Raw genomic sequence first — 16,044 nt, 5'->3', positions numbered from 1 at the left:
TATTAACGACGCCCGCGAATTAAATACATTCATACATGTATGTTCAGCTGATTTTTTAGGGTGTTTTGGGTGCTGAGACCTCCGAGGTCACCTCAAACACAACTCAGTCACTTCATCAGTTTCAGTCTCTTTGCTGCACCAGGAGATCCAGATCCAGTCTCTCTGCTGCACCAGGAGATCCAGATCAAGTCTCTCTGCTGCACCAGGAGATCCAGATCCAGTCTCTCTGCTGCACCAGGAGATCCAGATCCAGTCTCTCTGCTGCACCAGGAGATCCAGATCCAGTCTCTCTGCTGCACCAGGAGATCCAGATCTGTGATCAATTTTTAGATTTTGTATTTTGTGGCAAGAAAACATCCACAAATACACATTTAGGTGTTTTATTAATGTGGTTTATTTGTAACCGTTAATTTATCCAAAATTAAGCAAAAGTTACCATTAGATAATGCATCATTAGTTTCATGGTGAGATCAGTGCATGTTCGTTTATATCAAAGGTATGAAAGTTATCTAGATGCCTCAACACTATAATTATTATTATTTTAATACGTGTTCAAATAATAATTTAATTTTTGTACAAGTTTATCAGTAATCATACAATCATTTACTCCGATTGTCTTTATAATTGTGTTGTGAAGGTTGTTCAGACTTCCTATAAACTAAATAAAACAGCAGTTAGTGAGACGAGCGTGTGGGACTTAAAATAAAAACAAAACAAAAACAACAAATCTTCAAAAGAAGATTTGACTCGAGAGCCGTTTGAGTTGATGTGACAGGTTCAAAAAGTATGGAGTCTCAGACTGATGTTCAAAGGAGGGGAAGTCTTATGTAGACGGCGTCTTGTAGGTTAAACAGAAAGTCTAGCTTAATTTTGCTGAATCGTGATGTTCTTTAATCTGCACATTTGTAATGTAGTCTGCCTTTAGGCCGATGATGCGACGCTGTGCTGCAGTGGTTGTGTGTGGCCAGCAGGGAGCGCTAAAAGGCAACAAAAAAACGAGAATCCCTGTGGACATCCTGTGCAGGACTCAGGAGGGTCAGATAAAGTTTGCTCGCCCCTCAACTCCAGAGTGTTTGATAAAAGTTCTCACAGCAGAAGATCTGAGACTCGTCTGTCTGACGAGCAGGAAGACGAGCTGCATAGAGTTAATACGGTGGGAGAAAGCTAATGAATATGAATGAGGTAAATGAAAGCTGATGAATGTTATCCCTTATCTCCATAAAGATTGGACAATTCCCTTGAACCTCTGCCCAAGGACACACACAGTAAAGAAGAAATTTTAAGAGTTAGCGTGTCTGGGAATTTGATGGACGGTTGATAAGGTTAAATCACAACGCGGTGATATACGACGTCTGGGCGGGGAGCGTGATCCGAGCGGAAACACCGGCCCGCGAGATCACTTCTTAATAGTTTTGTCCGTCGTCGTCTGCGTAGCGCTAAAAGAAAAATCAATGTGGATTTTATAAGATCTTTTTACAATATCCCGCGGCTAATATACACTATTAGAGTCATTAAAATGAATATGTCTATTAGGGTCCTTTCTTCCCCCGAGAGACCACCGCCGGCTGACGAAGAGATATACACTCTCATTTTCCTCTTCATTTTCCTGGTGTCAGATCAATCATGCACCATCCCAACTCAAGGTGAAACCCATCAAAGTGTCATTCCTCCATTGTCGGTGATTCACAGAGAAACTCGGGGATGGGGGGGGGGGGGGGGGCACAGACAGGTGGCAGACAAACAGAAAGACAGCATCAACAAGCGAGTTAAGGGAGGGGGGGAGGAAACAAACAGCCGCGATGCCCGGAGAGATTAATCTGCTTTACTGCCGGTCCTCAAGAGCAAAAAAACGAACACGACTCCCAAGTCGTAAAAAAGGAAGAGGGGGGACTCATAAACATCGTCAGGCCGCGTTGCAGAGAGTGCCGAGATAAAGTCTGTCCAATCTCCCAGATAAGATAAGTTTGGTGAAACTTTGCTCCTTCGGGTGAGATCCTCTTGTAAACACCCCGGCGGCGTCAGCTGGAAGAGAGTCCGTTGAGATCCGAGGTTGCGGTGCGGTTTGCGTTCGACCATGCTGTGGAGCGCCGGCCTCCTCTGCCTCCTCTGGGTTTCGTCGCCCATCCTCGGGGCGCCGGCGGGCAAACCCAGACCAAAGGTGCTGCTGGTCTCCTTCGACGGCTTCCGGTGGGATTACGACCGGGACGTGGACACGCCGAACCTCGACGACATGGCCACGGACGGAGTCAAAGCCCTGTACGTCACGCCTCCTTACCTCACCATCACCAGTCCCACACACTTCACCCTCCTCACAGGTAAAGAGTGGCGTTTTCTACAAAAACAGTGCTGCAGTGTTTGGTAGGAGGTAGGAGGAGGGGGGTTGATCTGCATATCATGACAGAATAGGAAAACGCTCAGAGTTTACTTTGCTCGGATTTGAAAGAAGCCACGGGGAGAGAAAAAAAGGGAATTAGTTGTAATTGAATGTCCCAGGGTCCAACGGCTTTTATAGCTGAGTAAGATAATTATGCTTGGATGACTGAGGGAAGAATTCCGCTGCTGCTTCCTCTTTTTTCTTGTTTTGACTCTCAAATCATCAGCGCCAGCTAAAAAAGAAATTTAACTTCCTTGAAATTAAATTCCCCCCCCCCTAATCTCCGAAGTCGGTCGTAAGACCTCGTCCAAAAAAAGCGTCACGCCACTTCAGCCCTGCTTCACTCGATTAGGATTTTATTTAATGCCAACGTGTCACGCTGTGAATTAAACGAGCGCCGGGCAGACTTGACGGCGATTCTCTCTCCTCATGTATTTAGGCCGCTACATCGAGAACCACGGGGTGATCCACAACATGTGGTTCGACACCACCACCACGGAGAAGAAGCCCTACTATCAGACCCAGTTTGTGAATGACTGGTGGGACAACGGCTCTCTGCCGATCTGGATCACGGCACAGAAACAGGTCTGTTCTCATCAACGCAAGGTTTTGCAATTTAAACCATTTCTCTACCGATTTGGTTTCCTTGCATGTTGACCCACAGGATGAACCAATCCTACGCCGGCGTATTAGGGCCACAGTAGGGGAAAAAGAGAGAAAAAGTGGCACATTTGCAAGTTTATAAAGTGGCAACACTTTACCTCTGAATATTGCCCCCCTCTCTCGGCTTGTTTTTTTGTTGTTGTTTGTTTTCCTACATTGGCCCTAATATGCCGTCGTAGGATCCAGCCTTGGCACGCTAACATGTTTTTTTTCCCCTCGACCGATCCAGGGCCTAAAAGCCGGCTCCCTTCACTTCCCCGGCACGGCCTCCAGTTACCAGGGGCAGGTCGCCATGGTGCGGGAAGTGGAGCCGCTGCTTTACAACTACAAGGACGAGACCGCTTGGAGGGAGAACGTCGACAAGGTGATGGGCTGGTTCAGGGACCAGGATCTGGACTTCGTGTCCCTGTACTTCGGCGAGCCGGACGGCACAGGCCACAGGTACGGCCCCGACTCCCCTGAGCGCCGGGAGATGGTCAAGCAGGTGGACCGGACGGTCGGCTACATCCGACGCTCGGCCGAGCGCCATGGGCTGACCGACCAACTGAACGTCATCATCACGGCGGACCACGGCATGAGCACGGTGTACCGGAACGGTCTGGTGGAGGAGATCACCCTGAGCAAGATCCCGGGCTTCTCCTTCAGGGACGTGTCCTTTCACCTGGTGGACTTCGGCCCCTCCGGGATGCTGCTGCCGAAGCCAGGCAGGCTGGAGAAGGTCTACAAGGCCCTGAAGGGGGCCCACCCGCACCTCCACGTGTTCAAGAAGGAGGAGATGCCAGAGCGTCTCCACTTCGCCAACAACGATCGGATCCTGCCCATCATTTTATGGGCCGACGCCGGATACGTCATTAACGGGGTGCGTTGACAGACGGGGTCGAGTTTTCTTTTCGTAGATTTCTTGCTCAAGTAATGGTTGCTTGAGACCCGCAGGAAGTACAACTGTTAAATGTTTGCCAAACACTAAATTGACTGAACAGAGCTCTGTTGCACAAATACAAATTAATCTTTGTTAACTAAAATTAGTTTACATCGTAAGGCTTTTTAAGATGGGAAAACGCAGCATCATCATCGTAAAACTCAACTTTCGGCAAAGAACTCGACTGAAGGCTTTCTGCCAGGATTCGGTAGTAATATTAGTGTCTAAAGTGTACATGAGGAGTAGATTGTGGTGGATGAAAGGAGGAAATCTCGGGACTTTCATGCAGGAGACTGAGGTTCGAGTCTCGAGAATCTATTTTTACACGTTGATTTTTTTATTTTTTGTTTTCAGTGGCAGTTTGCTGCTATTCTGCAACATGATTTATGATCATGATTTCGGGTTTAAACCATGCAGAGATTTCTTCTCGGTTTATTCTCTATTGTGTGACAGTTTGTCTGCTAAGTGCAGCTTGAAGCGGCAGCAGCTTGTGAAAGCATCTAACTAATGAGATTACGAGCCATTTAACTGATTCTAAAGGAAATCAAACGACACTGACGCAGATAAACAATCGTTGCACGCCGTCCAGGTTTATTCCACAAATATCCTCAGAAATACTTAGAACTACCGGTTGCATTTTCGTTAAACGGTGAACTTTTCAAGCAGAAACAAGGAGTTAAATTGGAATCTTAGCACATTACAATTTCAAATCAAGTGGATTTGCAGGTTTTCTGAGGATAATCCGAGGACGTGGCTGATGACATGTAGGAAGCCATTCATGCCCTCAAAATGCTGAATTAGCAGGTTTTTAGATCATTTGGCTCGGCCACTCTGCTGGGCGTTTACAACCGAGTGAGTCGGTCAGTTCTCGTTATAAGTCAATTAAAATGATATCAGAAATCATAAAGAGTCTGGCAGGAAATAATCAGCTCCTGTGACTCCACGGGATGAAAACAGGTTAAAGTTTATAGGTTAGGTTATGATCTGATTATTAGTTCCCGCCCCCTTTTATGGCCACTTAGACTCCCTTAAGTTCGATCTGGGAGAGGGATGAACGTGCCGAGGCTGTTACATAACCAGCTCTGATAAGACTTTTCTGCATGCGGATATTTCTACATTTTCTGTTGATAATAAACAGAATATAAACTACAACAAAAGGAATGTTTGCCTTATGAGAGGTTTAGGGAAATTAACATTTTAGAGCTGGATTAAACTAATTCTATTTTTTTTTATTGGTTGATGAAAGTCACAGAGAGATCGTCTGGCAATGGGCTCCTTTTCTGTTGGACCACACCGCCCTCTGCTGGCTGAAATGTGCAACTGCATGCTGATTGGATTCCTGTAAACTTTCCAGCCTAATTGAATGGAACAAAGCAGGTCATGCGTGTTACATCGCCCCCCTCTGTGTCCTTGCAGTATTTCCCGGTGCAGTTCAACAAGGGTGAGCACGGCTTCGACAACCAGGAGATGGACATGAAGCCCTTCTTCAGGGCCGTGGGGCCGGCGTTCCGCAGGAACCTGGAGGTGGGGCCCTTCGAGACGGTGAACATCTACCCTTTGATGTGTCACATACTGGGAATCCAGCCGGAGGTCAACGACGGCCACCTGAACGCCACCAGACACATGCTGGCTTCCAGCGCCACCACTCCGGGTGAGTCACAACTAATGAGTGTCTCTCTCTCTCTCCCCTTGAAAGTGTGTCGCTCCAACAGCTGTTCCTTTATTGCGAGGCCGTTCATCCATCATATACGACCTCGCCGTGGCTGGATTACTGAGTGTAAGGGGGGGGGGGGGGGGGGGGGGGGCCTTCATCTCCAAAATGTCCAACTCAGAGAGATGCAAACTGATACCAACTAAACATGAAACGACAGCAAAGAGATGTAAAACAACTACAAAGAGACACAGAAATGACAAAAATACAAAATACAATCACAAAGAGACACAAAACAACTACAAAGAGAAAGAAATGACTACAAAGATACAAAATACAATCACAAAGAGACACAAAACCAAGAAAAACCACAAAATGACCCAAAGCGGACATGAAATTACCTCAGAGACACAAAACAGCCAAAAAACGATGAATAATGACATCAAAGTGACACAAATCACCAATAAAAAGAGAATATCAAAGAGAATTCTTGTAGAGGTGTCGGGGCCAGCATGCCTTCGCCCAGGGGCCCGATGTCTCATGATACGTCACATGTAGAGCTGCTAGAAAGTAGATCTGGCATTGCTTACCGTAACTTTGGAAACATTTTAACAAAGAAGATCTTAAGATCTGATACAAAGAGTCTGGTCTTTACTTCAACAAAAACCATGAAAAGATCAAAACCTCTTAATATTTCAACCCTTTCTGCCAAACTCAACCCCAAACTCTCTGGTTCATTGTGGTATTTATTTAAAATTTAGATTTAAAACAGCTGTAGTTGTTTTGTTTTTATGAGCAAATGTTAGCCAAACAGAAAGAAGTGGTGCATTTAAAGGGGACTATTTTCAGCGGCGTATTAATCCACGGTGGGAATATTATTGACAGTATTAGTGAATGTAGACCACACAGGAAAGAAGTCATTGGATGGAATGTTAAGGTCGTTATAGCGCCATCATGTGGTGAGTTGATGTGATGTGTATGCAGGCTGTTTACCGAAGATATTCAGATTGTGAACTTCTCTCCGTTTTCAGATTCATCTGTGGATGCCAACGCGGTCCAAAGCGCCGTCGTCGGATTGGCTGCCGTGGCTGCGTTTCTGATCTTCGTTTTCATTGTGACGACGTCCCACCAAATGCTCAAGAAGAAACGCCAGAACAAAACGTTTCAACGAGAAATGTAAAACTATTTTAATTATTTATTTAATATTGATATTATATTTAAATTCCTCCACTGCAATAATTACATCAGATTTCAGTGTTTCCACATGTTTATTTTCATCTCTCAGAAATAAATATTTTTCTTCTTCTGTGTTTCAGATCAGGAAGTTCAGATCGTCTTCCAGAAAAAGAAGTGAAACAAACTTCATTTTGATCGCGACGTGAAAAAATTAAAGAAACAATTCTTTTTTATATTTTAAGTGAGGAAAATCACAAAGAAGAGCAGAAACTTTTCTTTTTGAAATTGTATTTTTGTTCAAAACAAAGAATGCAAATGAACAGAATTATAATGAAATATAATGAAATTAATAAAAACAAGTTACAAACAACTTTTTTTAAATCTGCGTTTAGTATATTTGTTTGACAAGATTTCTGTATATTATTATATGTATATCTGTTGTAATTAAATATGTATTTCTATGCTATGCTTATGAAGCGTCTACTTTTAGTTGAATAAAGCGAGCCCAGAACATAAAGCGGCTACTTATCATTGTTGATAATTACATTGTTTTAATTACATATAAAACTACCAACTGGTCGAAACAAGGCGGCGGCATAGAAAGACAACAAAACAGCCTAAAAGGGACAAACTGCTCGACCTTAAAACGAAAGTATTTCGGGTTGATTTGAGAAGAAAAGCAGTTTATTTGATTCCATCTCAACGTTCACTCCCAAACGTGTGAATTTAAGCGTTTGGATGGACGACGGCGGCTGCCGAGGGACACGTTTAAGCGACCTCATTTCCCGGCTGCCCGCCTCCATTCGCGTTACATCGTCAAGTGGAGCGCGGAAGCACAAAACTTCCGGTTACGACTTTCAAAATAAACATGACAAAAATATAATAGTATTTCCATAAGTGAAATTATTAACGGAGTATTTTTAAGCAACTTGCAAGACAATATGGATATTTATATGATTATATTTAAAGCCAAACACAACTGACATTATTACTTTGAATCAGAATTAGAAATCAGAAAAAAAAACTGTATTGTCAAGTAGAAAAGAAAAACTGTTAAGAAATAAGAACTGCCCTGAACAAATAGACTAATTATTAAATATAAAAAGATTGAGTATGATTTCACAGACTAAAACACTGTTTTTCAGAGTAGCTGAGTGAGTAATAACAATTGTTATCCTTTACAAGTTATGCTCTAAATTGTGGTGTTATTTTTTTTTTAACTTAATTTAATTTAACTTTACTTTATTTTATTAGTGACCCCTGTACTTTTACTGCTGCTTTTCAAAAATTGAATTTCATTCAAGTAGAGGACAAGAATAAATCTTGAATAATTATTTAATTATTAATAATTAAACAAATGCATTAAATATATTACGAAATTAAATAAATCAAATACGTTTAATAAATTAAATACATGGGATGAATTAAATAAATAATTAAAAATAAAAATAAATGTTTTTTTTTTTTATGTTTTCATCATGTTTATATATACATCCGTTTCGGCAACCACTTATTTTATTATTTTTTTTTTTTAAGTTAAGTGTTGTCGCCTGGAAGAAGCTTTATTTTGAAGGCCCAGACGGGCGAACATCCGGTGTGTCCAGCAGCGTAATTCCGGTGAGCTCGACGCGCCTGTTGTTGTCCTTTTGATAAAGGATCGTTGGTCGGAGGGGCGAAGGCAGACATGGAGGAGCTGAGCGCCGTGGGAGAGCAGGTTTTTGATGCGGAATGCATTTTAAACAAGCGGCTGCGGAAGGTCAGAGCCCGGGGATCGTCCCCACACTTCCGTCCGTGTTTACCGCGTGGTGTTGTTGTCTTTCTCCCCTGGCCGGAGCCGCTTAATCAAACCCCTTCTTCCCGCTCTTGTTTTCCTCCTTCCCTTTTTTTTCCTTCCAGGGAAAGTTGGAGTTTCTGGTGAAGTGGAGGGGATGGTCGTCCAAGTAAGTGCCGAGTGGAGCTCCGCGGCTCAGCCCCCGAAACAATGAAAACAACAACAACAGCGTGTCCGCTTGTTTTTCCTCCCAACAACAACCTCACTTCGTTATTTTTATACATTTATAATTCAGCCTTACCTTGTTAGCGTCACGTTTCTGCAAATGCAGCTTAAAAAATCGTTCTTTTGTTCATAACTGCTAAAATATGTGTACGTTCGTAAATAATAATAATAATAAAAAAACAAAGCAGATGTTTTTTTAAAGGCTGTGCTCGTTTACGCGTTCACGTGCCTCCTTTTGTGTTTTTTAATCCCTCACTTTAATCAAGTTGTTCCGCTCGGTCCAATCAACAATTATTATACGTGACTAATGACCACCTTTTATACGTTGGATAACCTAAAAATGCGCAATTCTGCGTTTAATTTCGCTGCTTTTATTCCGCGTTTTTCTGCGTCGCTGCCTCCCGTTTTCTTGTCACTTGCCCTTTTTTTCCTGTTCAGTCCACATTGTTGCTGTAATCCACCATCAATGCACACTGTTGCCTGCTGCACGGCTCTGTTAGGACCACTTCCTTTGTGTGTGTACGTGCGTGCGTGCGTGTGCGCGCGTGCATAAGGGGAAAAAGAGGGTGGGGGTTGATTATTTCAGAACGGGCCATTCAACAACAAGTGATGAGGAGAGGAAAGGTTACGAATGTTGTTTTATTCTCCTAGAATGTGTAAAAAGTGATGAGATGCTCACAATCTGAGAGAAAAAAATAGATTTTAAGGTCATGGAAAACCTTGAAAAGTCACAGGATTTGAAAGCCTGGAGAATTTAAAACCCCTGATTTGTTTTTCGTTTGGAAAAGTGATGAAATTCGCTCCAATGATAGCTGTATAATAGAGTGTATGTGGTGTGTTTAAGGTGGACTGGGACACATCTATAAAGTTACGTTGTTTTGCTGCGAGGGTCAGATGTTTATTCCGATATCTCACGTATGAACAGATGTTTCACAGAGTTTGTGGTCATGAAAACCGATTACGAGCTGAGATAATCAAAAACAAAACAGGACACTTTGACTAATGTTGGTTATAATAAGCGCGTTATTGTCATCACTTCCCGTAAACATCAGAAGGACTTCTCAACATGTTCTTCCTTACCGGTGTTTGTTTTTTCCTGCAGAGATTAAAAGTCTCTGTGAGAAGAAAAACAACTAAAAAAAACCCTGATTCAGCAGCTGTGGGAGGCGAGTTGTAAAGTTCCTTCTGTCAACGAAGTGTCCAAAGAGAAATTCTCCACATTTTTCTCCCCCTCTGCATCTTTTTTAGAGCCTCAACACAAAAAGATTGACTGAAGAGGAACAGCTGGCCAGTTGCTGCTTGTAAACAATAGGAAGAAGAATCAAAGGCGAGGTCTTAGAAGTGGTTTTCGGATGCTACAAAGTAGCGATTCTCGTTGTTTCAAACCGTTTGATCTTCGCACCGATACGTTTGATGGTTAAACCAGGTCGAAGGGAGGTTTTAGTTCCGTTTAGGGTCAACTTGAGCAATCTTTCTCAGCAACTAAAGGATCGTTTGTACATCGTTTACCAACCGTGTGTTATCTTGAATTCTTGAAGCAGATGAAGAATCAAAAAGCAGAGAATTTAAAAACAGCAAAACTATATCAAAACAGACGTTTACAAATGCTTTTCTAAATGTGGTTGGCAGAGGTTGAATGCTACATTTAATGTTGCCTCGTTTCCTTATTTAAATAAATCTGTCTTCATGTCCATTCATTTCTAGACACAACAGCTGGGAGCCTCAAGAAAACATCCTGGACCCGAGACTGCTGGCTGCGTTCAACAAGAAGTGAGACGAATCTCAAATATACAGAGACCAGTATGATGTTTCTATTTATCGTAAAAATTACTAATAACATGTTGATTTGGTTTTCTAGAGAGCAAGAGAAGGAGTTGCTGATGCTCAAGAAAGGGAAACGACCGAGAGGACGGCCGCGGAAAATCCTAGTAAGTTCAATTCAAAGCAGAGTATTATGAATTTGTACTCCGATGATTCTAATATTTGCTGTTTTAATTTAGGAAAACATGCCTGAAGCTACAAAGTCCAGCAGCTCTTCATCCGGCTCATCGTCCTCATCCTCTGATGACTCCTCTTCGAGCTCCTCCTCCTCATCTTCGTCGGACGACGATGACGACGGCGGCGGTCACGTGACGCCGGCGACCCCGGGCGTCCGGACGCGAGACCTCCATCCGGTCCCCCAGAAGAAGGCGCAGATCGTCGTAGCGAAGCAGGAACCCCCGAAGAAGCGGAGCAGGAACCCTCCGTCCCCCGACGGGAAGGACTTCCAGCAGAACAAGGGTCTTCGCAAAGTCCTGAAGGCGTCCAAGGACGCTGATCTCCCAGGGGCCATTAAGAAGCCCGTCCACCCGGCGAGCTTCACCTTCATGGGTTTCCACCGGGGCTCGACTCGGGACGCGGCGGCGGGTCAGAACGCCAGGAGTCCCCTGGCTCAAGGCGGGGCCATCAAGAACTCTGTGGGACCCGGCAGGTCGGCGCAGCCCGCCTCCACGTCCCTGAACAAATCAGGCCAGAGCAGGAGCGCCGCGGAGGGGAAACTGTCCGTGAGCGCCAGTTTGGATTTGAAAGCGGCGGCGAGTAAATCAAAAGGGGTTGCAGCGTTGAATCTGAACGCTCCCAAACACCTCGTTCAGGGACCGCATACGCTGAGCTCGCCCAACGGGCAAAAGAATCTGACGAGGACCCCCGCGTCACTGCAGAGGACACCCAACACTAAAGCAGTGGCGTCTAAAAACCCCTCATCCAATCAGAGTCCCGGCCCTCAGCCGGTGAACCTCCAGAACAAACTGGCGCAAAGTGGCGTCGCTCCAGGGAATGGTGCCGCTCCAGCGTCTGGCCTGAGGAATGCAACAAACCCAGCGAGGAAACCCGCCGGCCTGCAGAACCAGGAGTACAATCCTCCGCGGAGTCCGGCCGCCCCCGGGAGACTTCAGACCAGAAAGAGCGGCCAGCCCACAACGGACAAGGTCAAGGAAGCGACTGAAATCCAGACCCCCAGGGTCCCCCAGGGCCGGCTGGAGAAGAGCGGCGTGCAGAAATCCCCCGCCGAGGTCCAGAGCCAGCAGGACCGGTCGGCCGCCAAAGACGGCAAGAAGGCCAAGATGAACGACATGAGCACCGGCGAGGAAGAGAGCAGCTCGGACTCGGACCAGGACTCGTCCGACGTAGGACAGGATGGCTCGGTGGCGGCGGTGGCAGCGGCCCTGAACCAGGACTGGAAGCCGACGCGTAGCCTGATAGAACACGTGTTCGTAACGGATGTCACCGCCAACCTCGTCACCGTGACGGTGAAGGAGTCGCCGACCAGCGTCGGCTTCTTCAGCCTCCGCAACTTCTGATCGGTTGCAGACTCTCTGGGTTCTGAAGGAATTTTAGATTGGGCTGGAGGGGTTCCCCAGGGAACGAATCGGGGACCCCTGGAGGTCAATCTGTACATCTTCTTTTAGTTTGTTTTTTTTAGGTAACAGAAGGACGGGATGTCTATTGTTTATCTATGTTTATTGATTGTGATTTATTTATTTGCTCATGCATTTCTTTTGTTCTCGCCTGCTCATCTCAAGGAACTGGATCTTTCGTTACTTGCGATATACAAACGTTTGATGGGTGATCAGGAGGCGTAGCGTCTTTTATGGGTAGCGAGACGTTTTAGTTCATAATGTGTCGATCAGTCGATAGCTAATGTAAAGCCAGTTTTAATTCCTAGTATAGTATATTTTTTAACATTTCATGAGTTAGCTACCTCTTTTTTTGTTTTTTCTCCAAACGTTGGCTGCATCACGTTTTTTATTTGTCGTGGGGAGAGGAAGACCTTTCCCTCCGGGGTTTACCGTATAATTGTTTTTATTTAGCTGTAAATATATCAGACTCATGTCGTTCAGAAAGGAAAAACGCACCGACGTTGAAACGCCTCAACAAAAACACAAAAAAGGAGTTTCATTCCACAGTGCAGCCGGTTTTATCAGCGCAGGTTTTTTTTTCTTCCGTTAAACGGGCTGAAGCATGTGGAGGAGTCAGATAGAGCTGCTGTCCTCCTGTTCCGATAAGACTTCTGCCTCTGCATCACTTCTGCACCAGCAACTGTGAATCTTCACACTTGTAATTACGACAGACAAAGAAACCAGAGAAGACGAGGATGGTGACGCTCGGTGTCGGTTACTGGAAAAAAAGTCGATTTTTTTTCTCTTTTCCTTGCAGCTGCAGACGCCTGCATGTGTTCAGGTGCTGCAGGCTCGGCCTCCCAGGAAAACAACACACACACAAAAAGATCTGTATCTGATGTAACGGCAAAGAAACCACAACAATGTGCGCTACTTTCTTGCTCCCTCGAGAGGAGTTTCGGCAACAAAGCACTTCGACTGAACTCTTCTTGTCTAATCCTGCTCTGCAGACTGTGCCTTTCTCTTTCTCTCTCTCAAAGACTTAAAACACAACAAGGCATTACCCCAAAGATAGCTAGGATTTCAGGTTCGATATAAAAAAAGGAAGTACCCCCCCGAGAGGATAAGCATGGAGACCGGACCGGTTGTTTTTTAAAAAAAAGGAAGATTCGTATGGACACATTTGATGCCTCATTAAAACGACAGATTGAACAAAAAGAGTGAATCCTTATATTACAGGTGAAAAATGGAATATGAAAGAAATGCATCAGATTTCGGGGTAACGCACTGTGTTGTTTTAATTTCTTCTCAATAACTGAAAAGAACAAACTCGACATCAATGTTTCCAGTTGTGGTCTCATTTCTTTTGTTTGTTTGTTTTTTTAGATCTACTAACCATCTCAAGGGAATCTTGTTCTCTCTATTTATTTCACACCGAGAGCCTTTCAGGGTTACGACGGGGTCGCGGTGCCAGCCGTCAAAGTGACTAATAAATGGTACAACCTTGTGTCTGACTTGTTTTTAAATCAAGGAACCAGAACTACTTCCTCGCGGTTGTATCCCTCCGCCAACTGGTCATATTTTGTTTTGAGTCCAAGTTGGACGTTTGTCTCAAATTTGAACAAGTTTGCTCAAGCAGCTCCTGAGATAATCACGAGAACTGGACCGACGTGAGGTCACACTGACCTTTGACCTCCGTATTCTAAATCGGTTCACCCTGGAGTCCAGGTGGACGTTTTAAGACATTCCCTCTGGGGCGTTGTCTTCGGCGTGGAGGCGTTTAAGTGGCTGCTTTCAGCGTCTGAAATGTGAGGATTTGCTGTTTTTCTCTGTTTATGTGAATGTAGTTGAACACGTTTGGGTTTTTGACAAAACGAGCAATTTAAAGACGCCACGCTGGTCTCCTGTTAGGTGTTTTACATTACTTAATGACATTTTACAGCTTTAATAATACAGGTGCAGGGGCAGTAGGGAAAGCAAGTTTTCATGAATTTAAATCAAAACAACAAAAATCACAAATCTATTTTTAAACATTTGATTCTACAAAAGAACGTACTGATAGGACAGTTATACACTGTGTTTAAAAATCACAGTTTTGTTGTTGCCCAATGAGAAATATGAACGCAGCAATAATTAAATAATTTGTCATTCTTAAAGTCACTGTGAAATACATACTATTAGAGTAAAGAGTGTTCATTTGTGCACCTGGTCTAGATCCTGAATTCAGGACCTCTATGGACTGAATCCAGGCTGTTTTGTTAAACAAGAGAATCACACCAAACAGTTAAATACGTAAAAAGTATGTAAAAGCAGTGTACTTTCAGTCTTAAAGAAACCCAGTCAATAAGACTTGGCTGTGTCTGCTCTGCAGCCACTAGATGGTGCTGTTGCACTTAAAGGCGATGACCATGGAGCTTCGTAATGAACCAGAATCACATCACCTGTTAGTTTACACACTTTTTAGTTTAAACCCTTCAACTCAAGGTGTCTCCTTAAACGCAGCAAACTGACTCCTACATTGAAACCTTCACATCGGCTCTGTAATCGGCGTACGCTGGCATTTCCTCTGCAGAGGCAGATTTACGTTTCCTTGGCAGCGTCTCCATCCATCCAGGACCACGGTTTCTACATATCGACATCTTTGCCAAGAGAAACGTAGACGTCCTGTGTTTCCACCACCTGATGATCGAGATAAAACCCTTGCTCACGCCTCTGACATGCCGACGCTCTCGCCGTATTCGGGTGAGTGTATGGCTTGGCTGCCTCCGAAGCCACAGATTGGAGAGGATTCTGCTGGGAACGGGGCGGGGCCACCGCAACCAACCACTCCCGACTTTGATTTGGCGCTCGGTCGCTCCAATCAAAGCATCTGTGGGTGACGGCCGGAGTGGCGGGACGCCGCTTTCCCATCATTCCTCGGCTGCAGGCGGCTGCCAGCGCTGAACTGTTCATGCATTCATCTTTGGCGGGTGATGTGAACGAGCTTTACGCGTAACAGAGAAAGGCTTTTCTTTACGATCAGCCGATTGATCGTTAAGTCGAGAAACAAAAATAATCGGCAATTTAACGATATATCAACCTTTTTAAAAGACAGCTTCATTCTTCACGCATCTTTATACACCTTTTTTAAAATCATGTTAAGGTACTTTGTAAATTCTATGCGACTTTATACTGCCTTGTACTTTTTAATCCTATATAATATCTAATAAATATACTATTAAAAGTTAAACTCTTTAAATGAATTCCACCTTCATCGAACACATTAACGCATCAATAATTATCCAGTGTTGTGAAATAATCTGCATAGCGGGTACTTTTAAGTATATTTTGATGCAAATACTTTAATACTTTTACTTGAATGCAGGACTTAAGTATATGTAAGTATTTCTTGCCACTTGTAATGACGTTTTTTACAAAGTAAGCCGTCGCTAACTGTCAAATGAATGTAATGATACAGGAGAATATTTTCCACTGAAATATCAAAGACTAAAAGTACAAATACATCCATTGTACTTGAGTACAGTACTTGAGTAGTAAGCTCGTTTTACAGCATTGTTATTGTTCTGCTGAAGAGACTAAATGAAGAAGAAAGTGTGCAGCAGCACCTCTCGACAGGCAGACACCCGTCTCTCTCTCGCCGCCGCCGTATTTACACACTCTTTAAAAAACACTGTCACGCAGCCTCGACTAACTTGACAGAAGTTATCATTACACAAAAGCGCTCGATTCCCATAATTTATAGAGATCCCCCGTCCCGGTCGTGTGGAATTCTCCCAAAATAAATTCAAGTAAACACTTACGCGACAAAGAGGCACTTCACAGTGGCCTGGTATGCATAAACACTATGAACAGTGTGACAGTGTAATCCCAAACCCACACACACACACA

At 44.1% G+C, this 16,044-nt stretch overlaps 2 protein-coding genes across 2 annotated transcripts; both read left to right on the top strand.

Annotated features, from left to right (window-relative positions):
• Positions 1–2,074: 2,074 nt before the first annotated feature.
• On the top strand, positions 2,075–6,787 carry LOC311031423 (ectonucleotide pyrophosphatase/phosphodiesterase family member 7-like; the record flags this gene model as incomplete). Its single annotated transcript, XM_084037735.1, has 5 exons — positions 2,075–2,315; positions 2,814–2,959; positions 3,267–3,896; positions 5,373–5,607; positions 6,639–6,787. 5 exons carry the CDS (start codon positions 2,075–2,077, stop codon positions 6,785–6,787), a joined length of 1,401 nt encoding a protein of 466 aa, XP_083893861.1.
• Positions 6,788–8,404: 1,617 nt separating this feature from the next.
• cbx2 (chromobox homolog 2 (Drosophila Pc class)) lies at positions 8,405–13,363 on the top strand. The gene is made up of 5 exons (XM_084037222.1): positions 8,405–8,539; positions 8,680–8,723; positions 10,484–10,549; positions 10,638–10,707; positions 10,780–13,363. The coding sequence occupies exons 1-5, from the start codon at positions 8,468–8,470 to the stop codon at positions 12,115–12,117; spliced, it is 1,590 nt and encodes a 529-aa protein (XP_083893348.1). The 5' UTR covers positions 8,405–8,467; the 3' UTR covers positions 12,118–13,363.
• The last annotated feature ends 2,681 nt before the right edge of the window (positions 13,364–16,044 follow it).

Source organism: Eutrigla gurnardus (genome assembly GCF_963514095.1).
Source record: "Eutrigla gurnardus genome assembly, chromosome: 20".
NCBI lineage: Eukaryota > Metazoa > Chordata > Actinopteri > Perciformes > Triglidae > Eutrigla > Eutrigla gurnardus.
This window is presented reverse-complemented; position numbering and strand designations above follow the sequence as displayed.